The 16,199-nt window shown below is 44.2% G+C and overlaps 1 protein-coding gene across 2 annotated transcripts in view; it reads right to left on the bottom strand.

The window, feature by feature from the left end:
- LOC138303512 (uncharacterized) overlaps window positions 1–16,199 on the bottom strand; it is a 111,145-nt gene that overhangs the window by 75,256 nt on the left and 19,690 nt on the right. Inside the window, exons 2-3 of one of the 2 annotated variants that reach the window (XM_069242695.1) lie at window positions 13,792–13,893; window positions 6,054–6,191 (exon numbers count right to left, since the gene is read on the bottom strand). In XM_069242695.1, the coding sequence (XP_069098796.1) occupies window positions 6,054–6,191; window positions 13,792–13,893 (240 nt within the window). The remainder of the gene's footprint in view (window positions 1–6,053; window positions 6,192–13,791; window positions 13,894–16,199) is intronic. The other variant, XM_069242696.1, reaches the window with a different exon arrangement.

Genomic DNA, 16,199 nt, shown 5'->3' with positions numbered 1-16,199 from the left:
GCTGTGTGTACTTTGTGTGTGGGTCCCTTGGGGTGGCTTTAGATATGCTGAAGCCCTTAGGGATCCTCATTAGTACTCATGTCCTTAGGTACCAGGGGAACCATAGTAGGGACTTACAACGGTGGTAAAGTCCTCTGCCAATTGCAAAACAACCAGGCATACCTTGTTTTAAAGTAAAGAGCACTGGCACTGAGGTCTGATTAGAAGGCCTCAGTGCACTGCCAGGGTCCAAAATATGCATCTAGTAGTTCTAAAGGGGGCAAAGGATGGGAGGGCACTGCATCACAAAACCCAGTTTCCTACAATATTCCCTTCCCACATGAGATGGGAATAAAACTAAAGTCCATCTCTTAGCTGTGAACAGTCTTGCATCGGTGTTGGGAACTGAGACACATCCAAAAATCCCAAACAACAGTGCAGTGAATGTCACTCTTGACAATATTGCTAGTTGAAGCTGTGGTCACGCCCAACCCTAAACTAACCAGTACCAACTGGGGACTGGTGGTACTGATGACAGCACCGACAACAGGGGATCCCTTGGGTGTCCCACCAGTGGGAAATATTGACCCCCAACATAAAGATCCTGCAATATTGACCATTGAAGATGAAGGTATGTTTTGAAATCTAGAATGGGAGCTGGTCAACTATTTTTTTTATCCGCCTTCTCAAGAAGATTTCGGAGCAGTTATATCCTGAACTGGTCACTTGATTCAAGCTGACCCAGCAAAGAATGGAGTTGTTGGAAAAGTGATTATCCAACCTTGTGAACCTGAAGGAGCAGGAGATACAAACATCACGGTCTACCTGCAGCCCCAGGGCAGGGGGAAGCCAGTCTGCTTTCCCATGTCAGTTTCCCCAGAGAAATTATGCTCTCAAGCACCTTTGGTGCATATGTGATGGCTTGGCTACAAACACTGAGCTTGCTTGTGCAGCCAAGCAGATGTGGCTCTACTGAGTTGTGGAACAAAGGCATTCTTTGAGTGAAAGTTTTCAACTGCAGTATGAAAGCATGAAAATGCTTTGAGCCTGTTCTTTCGGCTGATCAAAGCATGTTATTCAAGAACTTAAAGAAGCAAAAGAAGAAAGATTAAGCCTCCTTGAAAAAGAACTATTATGGCAGTAGAAAAGTAAGGAAATCAAGGATTTAAAAGCCCTTAAATTATCCTTTCTTCCCCGGCAACTGCGAGCCCGTGAGTAGCCAGAGACAACCCCCCTGAGCACCCACAGCGACGCCTGCAGAGGAAATCCAGAGGCTCCCCCTGACCGCGATTGCCTGTAACAAGGGACCCGACGCCTGGAACCAACACTGCACCCGCAGCCCCCAGGACCTGAAGAAACCGAACTCCAGTGCAGAAGCGACCCCCAGGCGACCCTCTGCCTAGCCCAGGTGGTGGCTACCCCGAGGAGCCCCCCCCCTGTGCCTGGTTGCATCGTTGAAGTGACCCCCGGGTCCCTCCATTACTTCCTATCTAAAACCCGACGCCTGTTTGCACACTGCACCCGGCCACCCCTGTGCCGCTGAGGGTATACTTTCTGTGCCTGCTTGTGTCCCCCCCGGTGCCCTACAAAAAAACCCTGGTCTGCCCCCCGAGGACGCGGGTACTTACCTGCTGGCAGACTGGACTATTTAGGTCTAGAGCTAACCAAGACCTTTTGTTTTTATTAAAATCCTATCCCTCGCTCTCTATTAATCTTTTGGCTGCCTTCACTATGAGCGACAGCAATCTGCTCTTTCACAGGGAGCATATCTCCACATTTTGCCAATGTTTGTTACAATGGTGAAGGCCCGCAGTTCCCACAACAATAATGTTTTACAAAAGTCATGTCAAAATGAGACATGCATTGACAAAACAGATGTCAGACTCTGCCAATGCTAGTTTATTTTCACGTTTGTCATAATCTTCTTGAAACTGAGTTTCCATTATGAATATTTCTTTGGAAATACTAGCCTGCATCAAAACATTTTACTGCATGATTCTTCAAAGAAATAGCACCTAAAACGTCACAATAATTTAGCAAAATTTATTTTTTCCTAGTTGCTTTTTTTAATGAACATTTTATTTTGAAAACAAAGAATCATTGTTGTTGCTTTTAAGGTTCTGCAAATATTTGCACCTAATCAGAGAGCATTCTGGGAGCATTACATCTAGCTTCCCATTGTTAAAGTTTGCAAACATATGTACACGTTTTTTCATGGGAACCACTACCAGTAGTGCAGTCCGAGCTGACAGCATGTATTTAGAGCGCTCGCCCTAATAATAAAGGCGTTGCATTAATGAAACATAAATGCATGCCCGAACAGCATAAATATATGGACACAAATATTACCTCAACTGCAGACAATTCCCTTCTGTGCTCTATAAAGTGGTATTGTAAACTGGCAGTCAAAGGGTTTATGCTGCAGGGGTCTGGGCCTACTTGTCCCAAGGACAATTTAAACCTCAAAAGTTGTTGTCCTTGACCCCAAACAATTTGTCCTGGGCGTCGGGCTAAAGGAATTCCACACCTCTGACTCGGTCAGTGGCTCTGGTGTCACTGAACATCTCGAAGGCAGATCCTAGAATAGTGAGCTGGGCTAATCCCCAAACCTACGGCTGCTTCAGCCTGCCAATTTCAATGAGCAGAGGAGCACTACTCACTGGGACAATGAAGCAAGATGTCCACAGTGGAAGCCCATTCATTGACGCTAAAGAACTCTTTCCAGAGAGAGAGGAGGAGGATAAGGCAGCCTCCAGTAAAACAATCTTTTATTTGCCTTAGAAGGAACAATGGTGCTCATAAAGGACAAGATTGAGCTAGTTCAGGACGGCGTCAAGAAGAACATTGGGATGTGATGTTTGTTGGGAAACAACCTGATCTCTCTACAGATCAAAGCAGAAGTCTTGGCTCTTTCTCTGCAGAGGTGACTCCAAAAGGGCAGCCATCGCAGAATGGGTGGGCAAGACAACCGGACCAGAGAGAACCCAGGAATGCACCAGTTCAGTACGCAGCAGCTCTTGGTCCAGATGGAGCGAGCTGCAGAGAGTGTAGGCTGCTCACCAGGTATTTTGTACAACCCATTAAGAGTACACCATTCTGGAATACCTGACAAATCAGACTGAAGCTTGGCTCACTAGAAAAGCGAGGCCTGCTACTCTGAGGCACTGCTTGGCAAGAGATTACTGGTTCCCCAAATGCACAATAATCTCCTGGGGAGCTGGCACATGACGTACCCTTAGTGGCACATGTCCATCAAAAGAGGCAAGGAAAAGCTGACCCTTCTCTTCCACTGTCCCAAGGAGTACTAGCGCCTCTATGGTAATTAGGGCATTATTTTTAATCTTCTCTCATGTTACTTTTCCCAGTCAGTGATTTCCAGCTGAGGTGTAATTTCATGTTTTCATACTGGGTGTGAACTTTGACTTCTCAACGTCTTACCACCAAGAGACAAACAAAAAAACAGGCATAGGATCACCTTCGCCAGTAATGAACTGTGAATAAGTGGTTAACCAGATCGCTACCCACATGGGTTACTAGAAAGGTCAGGAAGTTTGCACGCTGGTTTGCTTTTAAGCTTCAGAAGCCAATTGGTGTGGCCGATACAAAGTACTGAAAACAGTAAAAGATGTCAGAGGTGCTGTCATTGATGGAATCACTGAGCTTCACAGAGCATTCCACTTCAACGGGCTGAAGCCTCATCTCTGGTCGAAGGAGCTGGCAGCACCCATTGGGCCACGGACCACATTGAGGCGATTGTGAACCCTTCCTGAACCGCTACAAGAGCGGAAAATGATGTCTCTGCTGAGGGTGTGAATCTTGCCTCTGTGCAACACGTGAACAATCTGATTTATAGGTATTCCACAACAAATGTATTGAGATTGTCAGCTTGGTCTTCTTCAGAATATAGTGGTGTATCCTTTTTTCAAACTAGTCCCTCTGATCCAGTCAGCAATAAAACCTCACTTATCTTTTCATCTAGTACCGAACATCGCAGAAGTCATTTAACATGAGCTTACCGTTAATGTGAAGTGTAAGAACTGACCAAATACAACAAAGAAGTGACAAAGATATCAAGGAAGCTCAGTTCCAATTTATCATGCGTCATAGATAATTTTAATCTAGAATTCTTGGGACTGATCACATAGTAAATATATTCCAGTAGTGAATCACTAGAACCTTGCCAGGCTGAGCACATATCATCAATAAAGTGTTTCTACAATGTGATTTCAGTCTTCAGTGGATTGCTTGGATGATGTTCTGTTGCCTGCTCAAAGCGTTCGACAAACAGGCACACCGAGTTTACTGTTAAAGGGTAGGGTTTATTTTTGACATTTGTATGAGTCTAGATGTCTCAGTTGCTGCAGTTGTTTCTTTCGCCTCCAGACTCTTAAAAAGGTGCCACAAGTTATTAGTAATTGCAAAATATTACAGTGCTGTATGCACAGCCCAAAAGTTTTTTATTCACAGGCTTCAGGAAGTTTGAATATCTGGCAGTGAAGGTGCCAGCCAGTGGGTACGCTGCCACAAACTCTTGTTTCTGAAGCCAGGGAGTTGGTTAACCGTACAGGACCCTATCACATTTACATCTACATATCTTACTTTAAAATGTCAATTCCGCCCCTCTCTACCTTGGCTGTAAAATTGGTCTCCATCATCACCTGCAGCTGATATCAAGCGGTAAATGTCATTTTGTCTTGCATCAAAGGGCTCTCTCCGCAAGCAGCCCTGACTTACACTAACCTGCAGTGATAAATAGTGCCTAGTGACCCTGCATGGGTACCTGTGCACTATATACGCATACTGATTCAATCAGTTAAACATTCACTCCCGGAAAATGACAACAACCTTAACTTTTAATAGGTTACAGAAAGTGCCTGTGGCAGAAAAAACACTGTACTTCTTTGTCAGTCAACGTGAATATTTGTTGCAATTGCACCAGTCACCGACTGTAAAATGGACTGCTACCGTACACACAGCAAATATAAATGATCCTAAGCTGAAGTGGGCTCGCTCATGAGGTGTCGAATGACAAACATGTCAAGCTCCAAAGTCAGCCACAGCCAACGCGTTTCGTTCCTTTCTCGGAAGGAGCTTAGTCAGGGCTGTACTAAATCCACACAAAGCAATATTTAAAAAACAAATATAATATTTGGCAATTATATATACCTTTTAAAGACAACGTTCCAAATAAATACAACTGCTGGCCAGAGTCAATAAGCCATCACTCTGGTACTTATTATTGTGAAATATATTAATATCTGTTCTGAATAGTTACCTTATAACTCTGGGATATCGCTGAGATGGTTCCAATAACTTAACTTGCAACTGCTATTAAGGGCGATGTTGTAGAGGAAAAAAATATCCTAAAGTTATGACATTTGTTCTTTTATCGAGTGGCATTTTATCCCACAATAAAAGTACGTGCACAGGGATGGCTTCTTCTTTGTATATTCTCTACCTCATATTGTTTTTATGGATTGTTTAGAGCCCTTAAGAAGTCGCTCCAGAAATAGGAATGAAACGGATCTGGTTGTTTTTGGACACCGCAGCCTGATTGATGTGTTTGTCATCCGAGTCCTACTCACTGAGTGCATTTCACAACGATCCATGAAATTACCACAATGGACTCTAATTGTCTTTAAATCGACACAAATGTGGCTGATGGTAAACTGACTTGATGCTCTGAACCCCTGCGATGTGGTTGCGCTTGCGAAGGTCAAGGGGAGCAACCTTGCTGCCTATGTTAGTGTGCGGAGGAGGAAGATGGGGGGCTGAGGAGGTGTATCCAGGAGCACAGCGAGCGCACTGCACTTACGTTACTGTAAATCAGTCTTTTTCTGAGAGACATTTCCTAACACTTCTGTGCTCGCAAACACGCCATGTTTAATGTTCACAAGAAGGCACACAATTTCAGAAATGCTGAGAACATGTAAGAAACTGTTTTTCATAAATCATGATTAAATATTTGGTTTCTTCTGCATATTTGGTATGCACCTGAAATACAACCCTTGTGGTTGGGAAATGCAAATACTGGCTTTAGGTATATTTTAGTTGCAGGATAGATCCTCACATACCCGGCTTCACCATGATCATCCTCGCCACACCATTGCAATGGAACTCTCCAGAGAACACAAGACTAGGGTGTCGAAGAGAGACAAGTTTGACTTCAGCTTCCGGTACATCCTTCTCCTTGGTAGAAAGATGAATCAGTGCTGCCATAAAATATAAAATTCACAGTTTTTTCAGTATTTATTAATGTGTAGACTAGCTTAACTTCACAAGAAAGGTTTGTTTCAAATGATCAGTTTATTTAACAACAAAAATTTATGTACCGTAAAGGATTTAAAACTTGGCAACCAAATTTTTTTTACTGATCCCTCAGGACAACTCTAAATGAAACCAAAGATCCTGATGCAGATTTACGTCTTGGCAAAGGGGAATACTCAGTCACAAACATGGCGGATATGCCGTCTGCCTTATTATGATCCCATGATATCCTACGGTGATCGTAATAAGGTGGACGGGATATCAGTCATGTTTGTGACTCCGTCAAAACCTATGCCAGGCCCGTAGTCATATAATGACTGGTCTGCAGAGGCGATTCGGTCACTCTGTTAGCCTGGAGCAAAGCTGGCAATCGGAGCTCTCACTGCAAACAAGACATTAAACACAAGAAAAAAGTAAATGGGTTATAAAAAAACTAAACAAGTAAGTTCTATAATTAAAAATACAAACAAATAGACCCATGTAATATAGCAATTGTTACGAGCCTAGGCACCGCATCTTTTCGCATGTGGCCAAATTGCCAGCCAAATGCATTTTATGACAAGAGGAAGACACACATCATCTTATGTCACATATCAACAGATTGTCATCCACACCACAGAGTGTGACAATCACACTTAGACTGGGCAGGTGGAGTGAGTCTGTGTGCTGAGCAGTGAACATGCTACTCCTGAGCTCGGAGAGTAACCCAGAGATTAAAGGGGCTATCCTGCCAATGATGCCTTAACACGTCTCCAAGCCCAGAAAGACATTGTGAAAGGAATATTCGAGAATGCCTATTGTTGGTGGCTGTTAGCAACACAGGGCGAGGTAAAGGGAATGGTCAGGATGCATGGAACTGTGAGTGTACTTGGCTGTATTGCACTTCTTCATTTCATGATGCTGCTTCTTGGCAGCCCTGCCAAGCGCTACATGTCCAGTTAGACTAACTGCAAGGAAATCTGTGCATCACTGACGTTGTCACACAAGAAGCTGGCCAGCATGTTCCTTAAGAATCTTCATGGCAGAAATCTGTCTCTGTGGTACAGATGACTGTGTGCTGCCTCCGGTCCAGCTACATCAATCATTGGGGGCTTTAATTTCAATTGCTCATGCACATGGCCTGGGCCTGATTTTTGGGACTGGCCCAGCAGGAGAGCTGTGGTTGGTGTTTTGCCTCCTGTTGACATGCAACGCAGCCAGGACTGGCAAAACTGGACGGATGTGAGTTAATTTGCACATGTGAGCTTGTTCCCAAAGCTGTCTGCACTTGGTTCCATGCGATTAATCGCAACTTGTGAAAAACAATGAGCTTGATAACCATGGTGCAAAGCTTCCCCATCTCCAGCCAAGTCAGGGAGAGAGCACTGCTTTCTCCGGCATCCTTCTGCAGTTGGATCTTAGAGCCAGCAGCGGTCCTTTTAGGGAGTAAAGACATCAAAGGTCAGCTCTAGAGCACTAACGATGTTAGAATAGAGGCAAGCGCCAGGATCTGCGCACCGTAACAAAAGGTGGCACATCAGAGTGCAACTCTGAATAGGGATTTTCAAGAACTAAAGTTAGCGCCATGAAGATTTAAAGGTTGGTAAATGGTGGGAATTCCCATACCCAAACAATGGCCCAATTTATTCTTCTGTATATATACCATCAAGCCCTGGAACTGTAGCTAGTGTGGGTTCCCCACGGGGAATTGTAAATTTGCACATCTCTGCTGGAAATTATGATATCTCTCAATACAAACTGTAGTACTGTCAGTTCAGTTGTAACAGCGACAGACCACCGTTTAAATAATGAAATACAATAGAAATATGCAGGACAAAAGGACACACTTCCTAAGATTTTGAACTCAAAACTGTTCTGGTTTCTGCAAGCTTAACTCTACCCTCCACCCATCCACGCCTTAACCTGCACCTCAGAATTGGGGCTTAATGACAAACAATTAGAAGTGAAATTCTTATTGAGGGGAAACAATCTAATTTTCACTACAGAATTTGACAGCAGGAACTACATAAGTCATCATTTTGTATTCTGTAATGTTTAAGGTTAGTCACCTCTCACAGATCATAAACAATTAGGAGAGGGTTTCTTTACCTTCTTTAGAGTTCATAGTTGATATCTTCTGTAAAGATGGTTTACAATGGTTGCAAGAATAATCCACATACACAGGTCGCCTTGTTTAAAATTTGGGCTTTCCTCTCATTGCCTAAATCCTTCTGTGAGCTGTGCTATCGATGAACCTGCATTAAAACAATGGACTAACACATCTGATGGTCATTTATAAAAGGAAATCCCAGGACTAAGAATGCAGTGTTTCAGCAACATGGACTGATTAGGCAACCATCACAATACCTTTGCAGCACATCAAGTTAGCTGCACGTCTAATAAGAATATTGGTGACAGATCCTTGTCACAAGTTTAATGTCAATAAATACAATATCTGTTGGGATGGAAACGTCCACGGCATGGATCTGGAGAGTGGGCTTTCTTTCCATGTCTCGTTTTCCCTCTGGTGTCTATGTAGTTTTTGGATTTTCCCCGTGAGCCAGGCTGACAATCTTGTAAGCCTAGTTATGAGGTCTTCCCATATAACAGGCTAAGGCTCCCAGAGAGAGGGTCCATAAGAAGGTGTTTGTCAGATCATTTGTCTGTGGACCTGCAAGGTTTATTGTGAAGTCTACCCCATGTCTGGATACAAGGTGGGGCAGCTGCCGTGGGGAAGCTACAACATCTGTCAGCATTGCCCCCAGGGGAAAAGTCATGACCAACATCAGGTGTTCGGGGTCTGCTTTGTCACTGACCCTTCAAGTGCTGAAGGGAAATCTGAGTCTGCCCCTGGTTGCCTCCAGAAACCACGAGGAACTCTGAGGTACCAGTGCCTAGCCTGGGAAACTCAGATAGCTAGCTAGGCATGACTGCTATTCAAGAACCGCTGAAATGTGTCTATTGACTCACAACATGTCAGTTGTTTAAGCCTGGTCTACACTTTGACCCCACTTGACACATGACTCTGGGAAAGCAATAGACAGTTCCCAAGTTATAGGGTCTTTTGAGATATTGTGCCATGTGTTGGCATTTTGGTGAATAGGCACAGAAATCACTGTTCGGCGCATCCCCACCACGCCTAGGCAGAGTTTAGGAGAATCATTGTCATACCATTGCGAACAAGACACTTGCACGAGACACCCGCCTCCTCCCTCACTGCACCGGGAGTCATGTTTCATGCCCCCTAGTCCCCACTTTGCATACATTCTCCCTGTCTAGGTTGTCGCCCAATCCATCTTCTCAGAGTCGGGTCCCCAAGCGGACGCATAAGGGGTGTCATTGTATTGCCATGAATCGAGCTCCTATTATCCTCCTGTGACTGCTGTCTCTTAATCTGCTGTACCGGGTATGCCTGTTTTGACTATGATTTGACTATGTGTTCACTAAAGAACTGAAAAACACACAAAAAAAAAGAAATCACTGTTGTGTAGGCTCACCTAAGAATCACAACAATCCAGTAAATCAAATGTAAGCTCTCCTAGGAATCACAATAATCCAGTAAATCAAATATCAGTTTATTTCCCCAGTGGAGGGCGGGCAGATCAACCCTGAAACACTCCACCCTGAAATCGGCCGTCTCTTCTGCAGCCGCTTTCCTCGAGATCGAGAAACCATCCACCTTACAGGTTCCTCCACAACACCCCAACTTCCACACCCCACATTCTCTTGGTCAACAGGAATGTGTGTGTGTTGTTTATTTCAAGTGTTTGTCCTTGTGCTGTCTGAAGGCATGATATGGGACGTATAATCAGAATTACTTGCTTCATTTTACCAGCTCAGTGATTAGTGTTTTATGCAGTATATAGATATGTGTTTAATAATATGGTTAAGACTGGGCAGCAAGCTATAGTTTTGGATTAGGTAGTATGGTTTTACAGTGTTTATATATATTTTTCAGACATCTTGGTCTGTGGTTTTAGACCGCGAGCCTAATGATATTACTCCTGATCCACTGAACTGTTCCTTATGAAGCAACGTTAAGACTAAGTTTCATATGGCTGGTCCCAAACTGAGGTGGGATGGTGTGCAAAAGAATGATAGGTTGGACTGCTAGCCTGAGCGATTGCCTGTGGTTAGACTCATTGCAAGCATTCTCCCATCACCTTTTGTGTGTTTGATTTAGAATGCGGGCTGGTCTACCTAGAGTTGGTTTATCTATCACTGGGGTTGTAATCATGGCTCTATGGTTTTATGCCGTTGTGCTCATCTCTGGAACGTATGTAGTGTATTTTAACAAACTACAGAGGATTACCCACAGGGCCTGGCAGCGAGTATCTTTTCAGTGTTAAAAGCAAACCTTTAAACCGCTTGGATCTAAAATTGAAGGTCACGTCAAGTCTTTAAGAGGATAATCTTGTTAAGATGGATAGAGAAGAAACTAGTTTTTGGGGGTGATTAAAAAAGGATCACCCCACTATTGTATGTGAAGGCATTTCGTTTGTTAGGATGGGGAATACCAGTACCCCCCAAACATGGGTGCATTGACAGATTTGCTGTGTCCTGCGTGCGGTAAAAGGTTATGTTCATTATCATGACTGGGGACAGAAAATTGGCCACAGGTGTAGCGTGCTGAACTACATCATGTGCACAAACACTACAGGACGCTGTGACAATGACTGGATGGGGTCATCGGTGATGTTATTTGACATCATCGGTGATGTCATCAAGAATGTCATTTAACATGCCACAAGTGATGTACTATGTGAGGTCAAAAGCAGTGCCTCTCAGGGGTGGAAATTATAGTTTGTCAGTAAGCTATAACCTGTGGTTTTCATTTTTGGGGTTTTTAATGGTCGTTTTTATCTCATTTCAGCACCTGTAAGGTCACCTTAACCTTTATTTGTTCTGTAAATTTCTAGTATTTTTTAACCATATTCAATCTTGAGCATACACTCAACCCCACAGGCAAACTAAAGCAAAAGCTCCCGCTGCACACCGCCCTTGGCCAAGCCTCGCACCCAACCCCGCTGCAGCTGTCCAACTCCCCTGCTGGTATCCTCTGGTCAGGTCCTCCACACAGCGCTCCCAGGGGTGACCGACCCCTTCCTTCGCACAGCCTTCAGCCATGCATAGAAGGGTTGGCGCAGTCACGGGAGGGTAAGCCTCAGGGCCTGCCCCCTGGGGAAGCTTGCACGGCACCGCAGTACCATCCAGGGTACGCCTGAACAGCAGCACCCGCAGGAGCACTGTGGCAACTCACCGGAGTGCTGCGCCGGGTTCCAGGGTACTGGAGACTATTTTTCATTTAAATGTACCTTCTCTGGTAATGTCCATCTGGATTTTCCCTTATACCAATGTTTAGGCTTTTTGAGGATCCACGGGTAGACTCCCCTAGTCCTTTAATGGTATCTGCAATATTTTCTGGAGAGCCTATCAGACCGCTTGACATCGCTGTACTGAAGTGGCAGACAAGAGAACAAGCTCCCTCTGTCATTCAAAAGGCCCCAGTTTTGAATTTTCTGTACCACGGGACTCCCACAGGACCAGTCCTCAGATATACCTAACTTGGTAACCCATTCAAGCCCAAGCGATGCCCCTATGTTAATGCTAATTTCTCGAAAACGGCTAAGCAGATTTACACCAAACCACAAAAAGCAAGCTTATTAAACTTACTAGCTTTCTGACTAAGTTTGTGTAATTATGTTTGGCAGATTGTTTTTTTTTTTTAATCAGAGGTCAATGTTAACTATGGGAATTAACATGAAAAAATCAATGTTTTAGGACACCCTTTTTCTCTGCCTCAGTCTGAAGGCCAAGCGTGAAACTTTCCATTCCATGAAAGAGCAGAGGCGGATGAACTTATCTTGGGAAAGGTTTGTGCTGACTCACCAATGTTATTAGTGAAACAAAAAAAGGCTCTTCCTATGGAAACTCTGGGCTAACTATAAATACACAGCGGTGACATACACACATTGTAAAATGCATTATCTACATTCAATGATTAAATACGCTCTAACCTACAAAGTAAAGGACTCCAATGTATAGGCAGGAAGACATCCCTACATTGTAGCGACTCCCGATGTATTGACCATGATGTAATGACTCAAAATGTAAGTTATGCCAAAGTAATGGTGGCAACTGACCAGGCTGCAAAGAGGTTCTGTCAGGCTTTTCTGGGTTATCAAGCCAGCATCAAGGCCAGAGACGTGACAAAGACACCTTTGGAATTTCTGCAAGATGGGAATCAACTTTATATAATACTAATCCAGGAGACTTCAAACTGTGGGTGGCCCCAGAGGTGGGCCTCAAGTGATCTTGGTGGGGGTTGGGTGGAAGGAACGCAATTCTCTGGCCAAAAGAAGCATTAAGTTGTTGACAGGGCTTTGGTTTCAGCTAAAAAAAAATGAGCAGCAGTAAACCGCTCTGTAATGGGCCATCACTAACATGCTTTGTCATTTATGTCCAAGGGGTCTTCCATATCAAATGGCTGAAACCATACCTCTGCAGGAAGTACTTGATAACTATCCCTGGAGTCTCTGAGAAAGTCAATGACAGCGAGCTCCGCACTGACTTGTTGCAAGAGGGTGAGAAGGGTGGCTCACTAGAGAGTGAACCTTGTCACCGACCCCACAGCTGAGTAGAAGTCTTGGGCTGTTTTGTCCACCTGTTTTCTGTCACCCCAGTTTTCTTTGATCTGAATACTTAGCACACACCAATTCTTTGATAAGACCATTTGGTTCTCTGCCTTGCTACTCTGAGAGTCGGGATCTGCAGAGGGCTACGTGGTAATTAGTTTCAGGTCACAGGGCAGGGCTTGGAACACAGTGTTAAATGACTGAAATCACCAGCCCTAAAGCGCAGTAATCCTTGATTGCCCTGGTACCCTCTAAACCAGGTCTACAATATTGTTCTAATAATATATTTAAGAATTTCTTGCTGTAAAAAGTTACAAAGACTTCAATAACTATGTTAGTAATAAGACCATTATTTTTTAATATATTTGAATGTGAAACCCTATGTCACATGAAGACGGCTTTATTCAATCCCTCAAATAGTTTAAATATTGGGGCTGCGTGTGGACGTTTCTGTGTTCAGATCAGATGGGAGATGTTTCGAAGTGGAAGTCAGATGCTGGATCATCTATGATCCTTCTTGTTGGCTGGCCTGTGGTTAACAGGTAGCTCTCACATGAGTGGACGCAACTTGTTGCCCTCATCCCCAGAGGAGAAGCACTTTAAAATTGTTACCATGGTTTTAAGTCTGTTTCTAGACCATTACATTGGACAAACTCGGGATCATTTGATAAATTTGACTTATGTGAGCAAGTCTGCTTTGTTATACATAAAGTGTTACTAACAGTGTCACACATACAGCACTGAAACAGCACATCTAACCCACAATGAAAACATGCAAATGTCTTAAGTAAGCAAACTGTAAACTTGGCATCTACAGCCTCAGGTCATGACGGCTACTGGTTTGCTTTCACTTGATGACTACCATACATTCCTATTGGCCAAGATGGTATATATTTGAAAACTGAAGTGCTTGACGTATCAGCTGACATACCATCTCGAAAGGCTCTTCTTGTGACTCTTCCTTCAGGAGCCGGTTGCTGCTCTGACGTTTCATTCTGTACGTTGCGAGGGCTTGGTTCTGGACTCACCGCTGCTGTCAGATGAACAAAACAAAAAGTGAAGCACTGTGATTCTCAAAATTAAATATTAGACTTCGAAATTAATAGAAATGAGCTTTGAGCTCCTAGCCCTCACTTTTAGCCCAATAATGCCCAATGTGTGTACTTTAGAATCGTAAGGAAACATATTTTAAGTCAGGACCAGAGGCTCCAATTATGCATCTCTTTTATTACTACTCAAAATTACAGCAGCCAATAAAAAAAGTAAACAAACTACATATCCCAAAATGCTCTGACCACCAAGCCTACCAATCATGGCTCACAAGTCCATACAAATACAATCAGTACCATTTTGGCAGCCTCTTTTTTGCTGCTCAGCAGTCAAGATAAGTGCTATTGTATTTGTTGAGACTTTATCGCATTATATGCAGGTGAAACTGAGCACTATTATTATTGTTCTGTTATATGAGATCGCTCGCTTCACCTCGTGTGGTTACATGCGCCGCAGTGCTTTATTTTTCCCTTAACTCTCCTTTGATTCTCAACACTTTGAGGTATTTATAGCCGCACACGCAGCAGAGACCTTAAATATTGACTAGTTCCCCTTTTCCTCTTACCCAACTCTGGTGTTTGTCGCGCGATCTTCGTGACTGCGCACAACAGTGCCCTTGAATATTGACTAAATATTCCCTCTCATCCCAGACGGGTATTTGCATGGCAGACCATGCTTGTCAGCAGTGGCCACCTCCTCAGAGCCTCCCCTCATCGGGCCTGAGTTGCAGAGCGCAGACATGCGTACACAGCCCAACTGGGCTACATAAACATAGCCGATTGGGTGGTGCGCAGTTCCATTTCTACTTCTCCTCGTCAACACGTTCTTTAAACGCTCTGCACCGCCCAGCCTCTTTTACCATCTGCACGGGCCCACACCTGCATAGGCTGTAATAATTGGGCTTTGCCCTCTCAAAGGAGCGGAGTGCACACCCAGAATACTTAACTTTCTTGCTCTCCCAGATGCCGAAAGTGTTTCTTGGCAAGGGCTGCAATAATTTTGAATTACAGCACATGCTGAGGAGCCTGACTTGTTTAACTCTTTTGCACTTGGAGGTTGGCTCCCCCTTTATTATCCTCTCAGGGTAGACTTGGCTATACAAATCTGTGATTTTATATCCCTTAGCAGCCCTTCAAAGTACACTAGGCTATACAAATCTATAATCTGATATCTATGTCAAAGATGGCCAACTGGGCACCAATGGGGAGGAGGAATATGGCTATTATGAGGAAGCTGATCAAGGTCTTCACATGGAGGACGAACTGGCCGAGGCACTTGATGCTTCAGTACAGTAATCAGTCAACATGGCACTAGAGGCTGCAGTTCCTCTCTCTGGTAACCAAGCACTGGCGACGGCATTAAAACCTATTACAGCCCAAATTTAATTGTTTGCCCAACGGCAAGGCTATGATCAACAAGCTGATCCAAAGCCGGCTAAGGAGGTTCTGATCTACCTCGGAAAGCAAAAGGCAAGTCGTCTAACTGGCCTCATTCTGATGCCTTATCTGCCCTCTCCCAGGATTCTTATGAGGATCACACATATTGTTCTGCCCCTTCTACATCCAAAGGGTCTTCTTCTAAATCCAAGACTTGTACAGATTCAGATTCCACAAGCAGTGACTCTGCGCACTCCGATCAAGACGTCATCTCGAAGTGAAATAAGTCAAAGAAATCCTCTTCCCCTAGACCTCGTGCCTCATCTCTTCCCCCTTCCACTCCTTTTAATTTTAATCCAGAGGATTTTGTCCATCCCAGATCATCTGACTGGACTGGACCCCCACTCCGGGGGTTGCAGATTATATACATGACAAGTTGTAAAAAGGACTTGACTAGGAAGTCCGCAACAGACTAAGGGCTGAGTGCCCAAGACCGGATCTTCCAGATAAAGTTGCAGAGACTCCCGAAATAGACTCTAGGATGCTGACTTTCCTGAAGAAATTTGCCAAGGACCCTAAAAGGGGGATAGACCGCACTTGGTGTGCTGCCAAGATAAGATGTTAGATCTTGCTGGTCCATTAGCTAAGACTCTTATAATGGCCCTTGTGGCCACAGAGACTGGCACGACCATTAACCCCGACATCCTGGCCGAATGGACCCAGCGGGCCACATGCCTATTAGGAAATGATAATTGCGCCCTGTCCTTTAAAAGACTGAAATCCCTCCTATTATGCATAGATTCCAACTTGACAGAACTAGCTTTTGCAAATGCGGGTCCCTTTGTAGACCGCTGCCTGTTCGGTGATTGATTTGTTAAATATATAGCTAAGTATTTCACCACGTTCACTGCGC

The sequence above is a fragment of the Pleurodeles waltl genome, chromosome 7, assembly GCF_031143425.1.
Source record: "Pleurodeles waltl isolate 20211129_DDA chromosome 7, aPleWal1.hap1.20221129, whole genome shotgun sequence".
In the NCBI taxonomy this organism is placed as follows: Eukaryota; Metazoa; Chordata; class Amphibia; order Caudata; family Salamandridae; genus Pleurodeles; species Pleurodeles waltl.
This window is presented reverse-complemented; position numbering and strand designations above follow the sequence as displayed.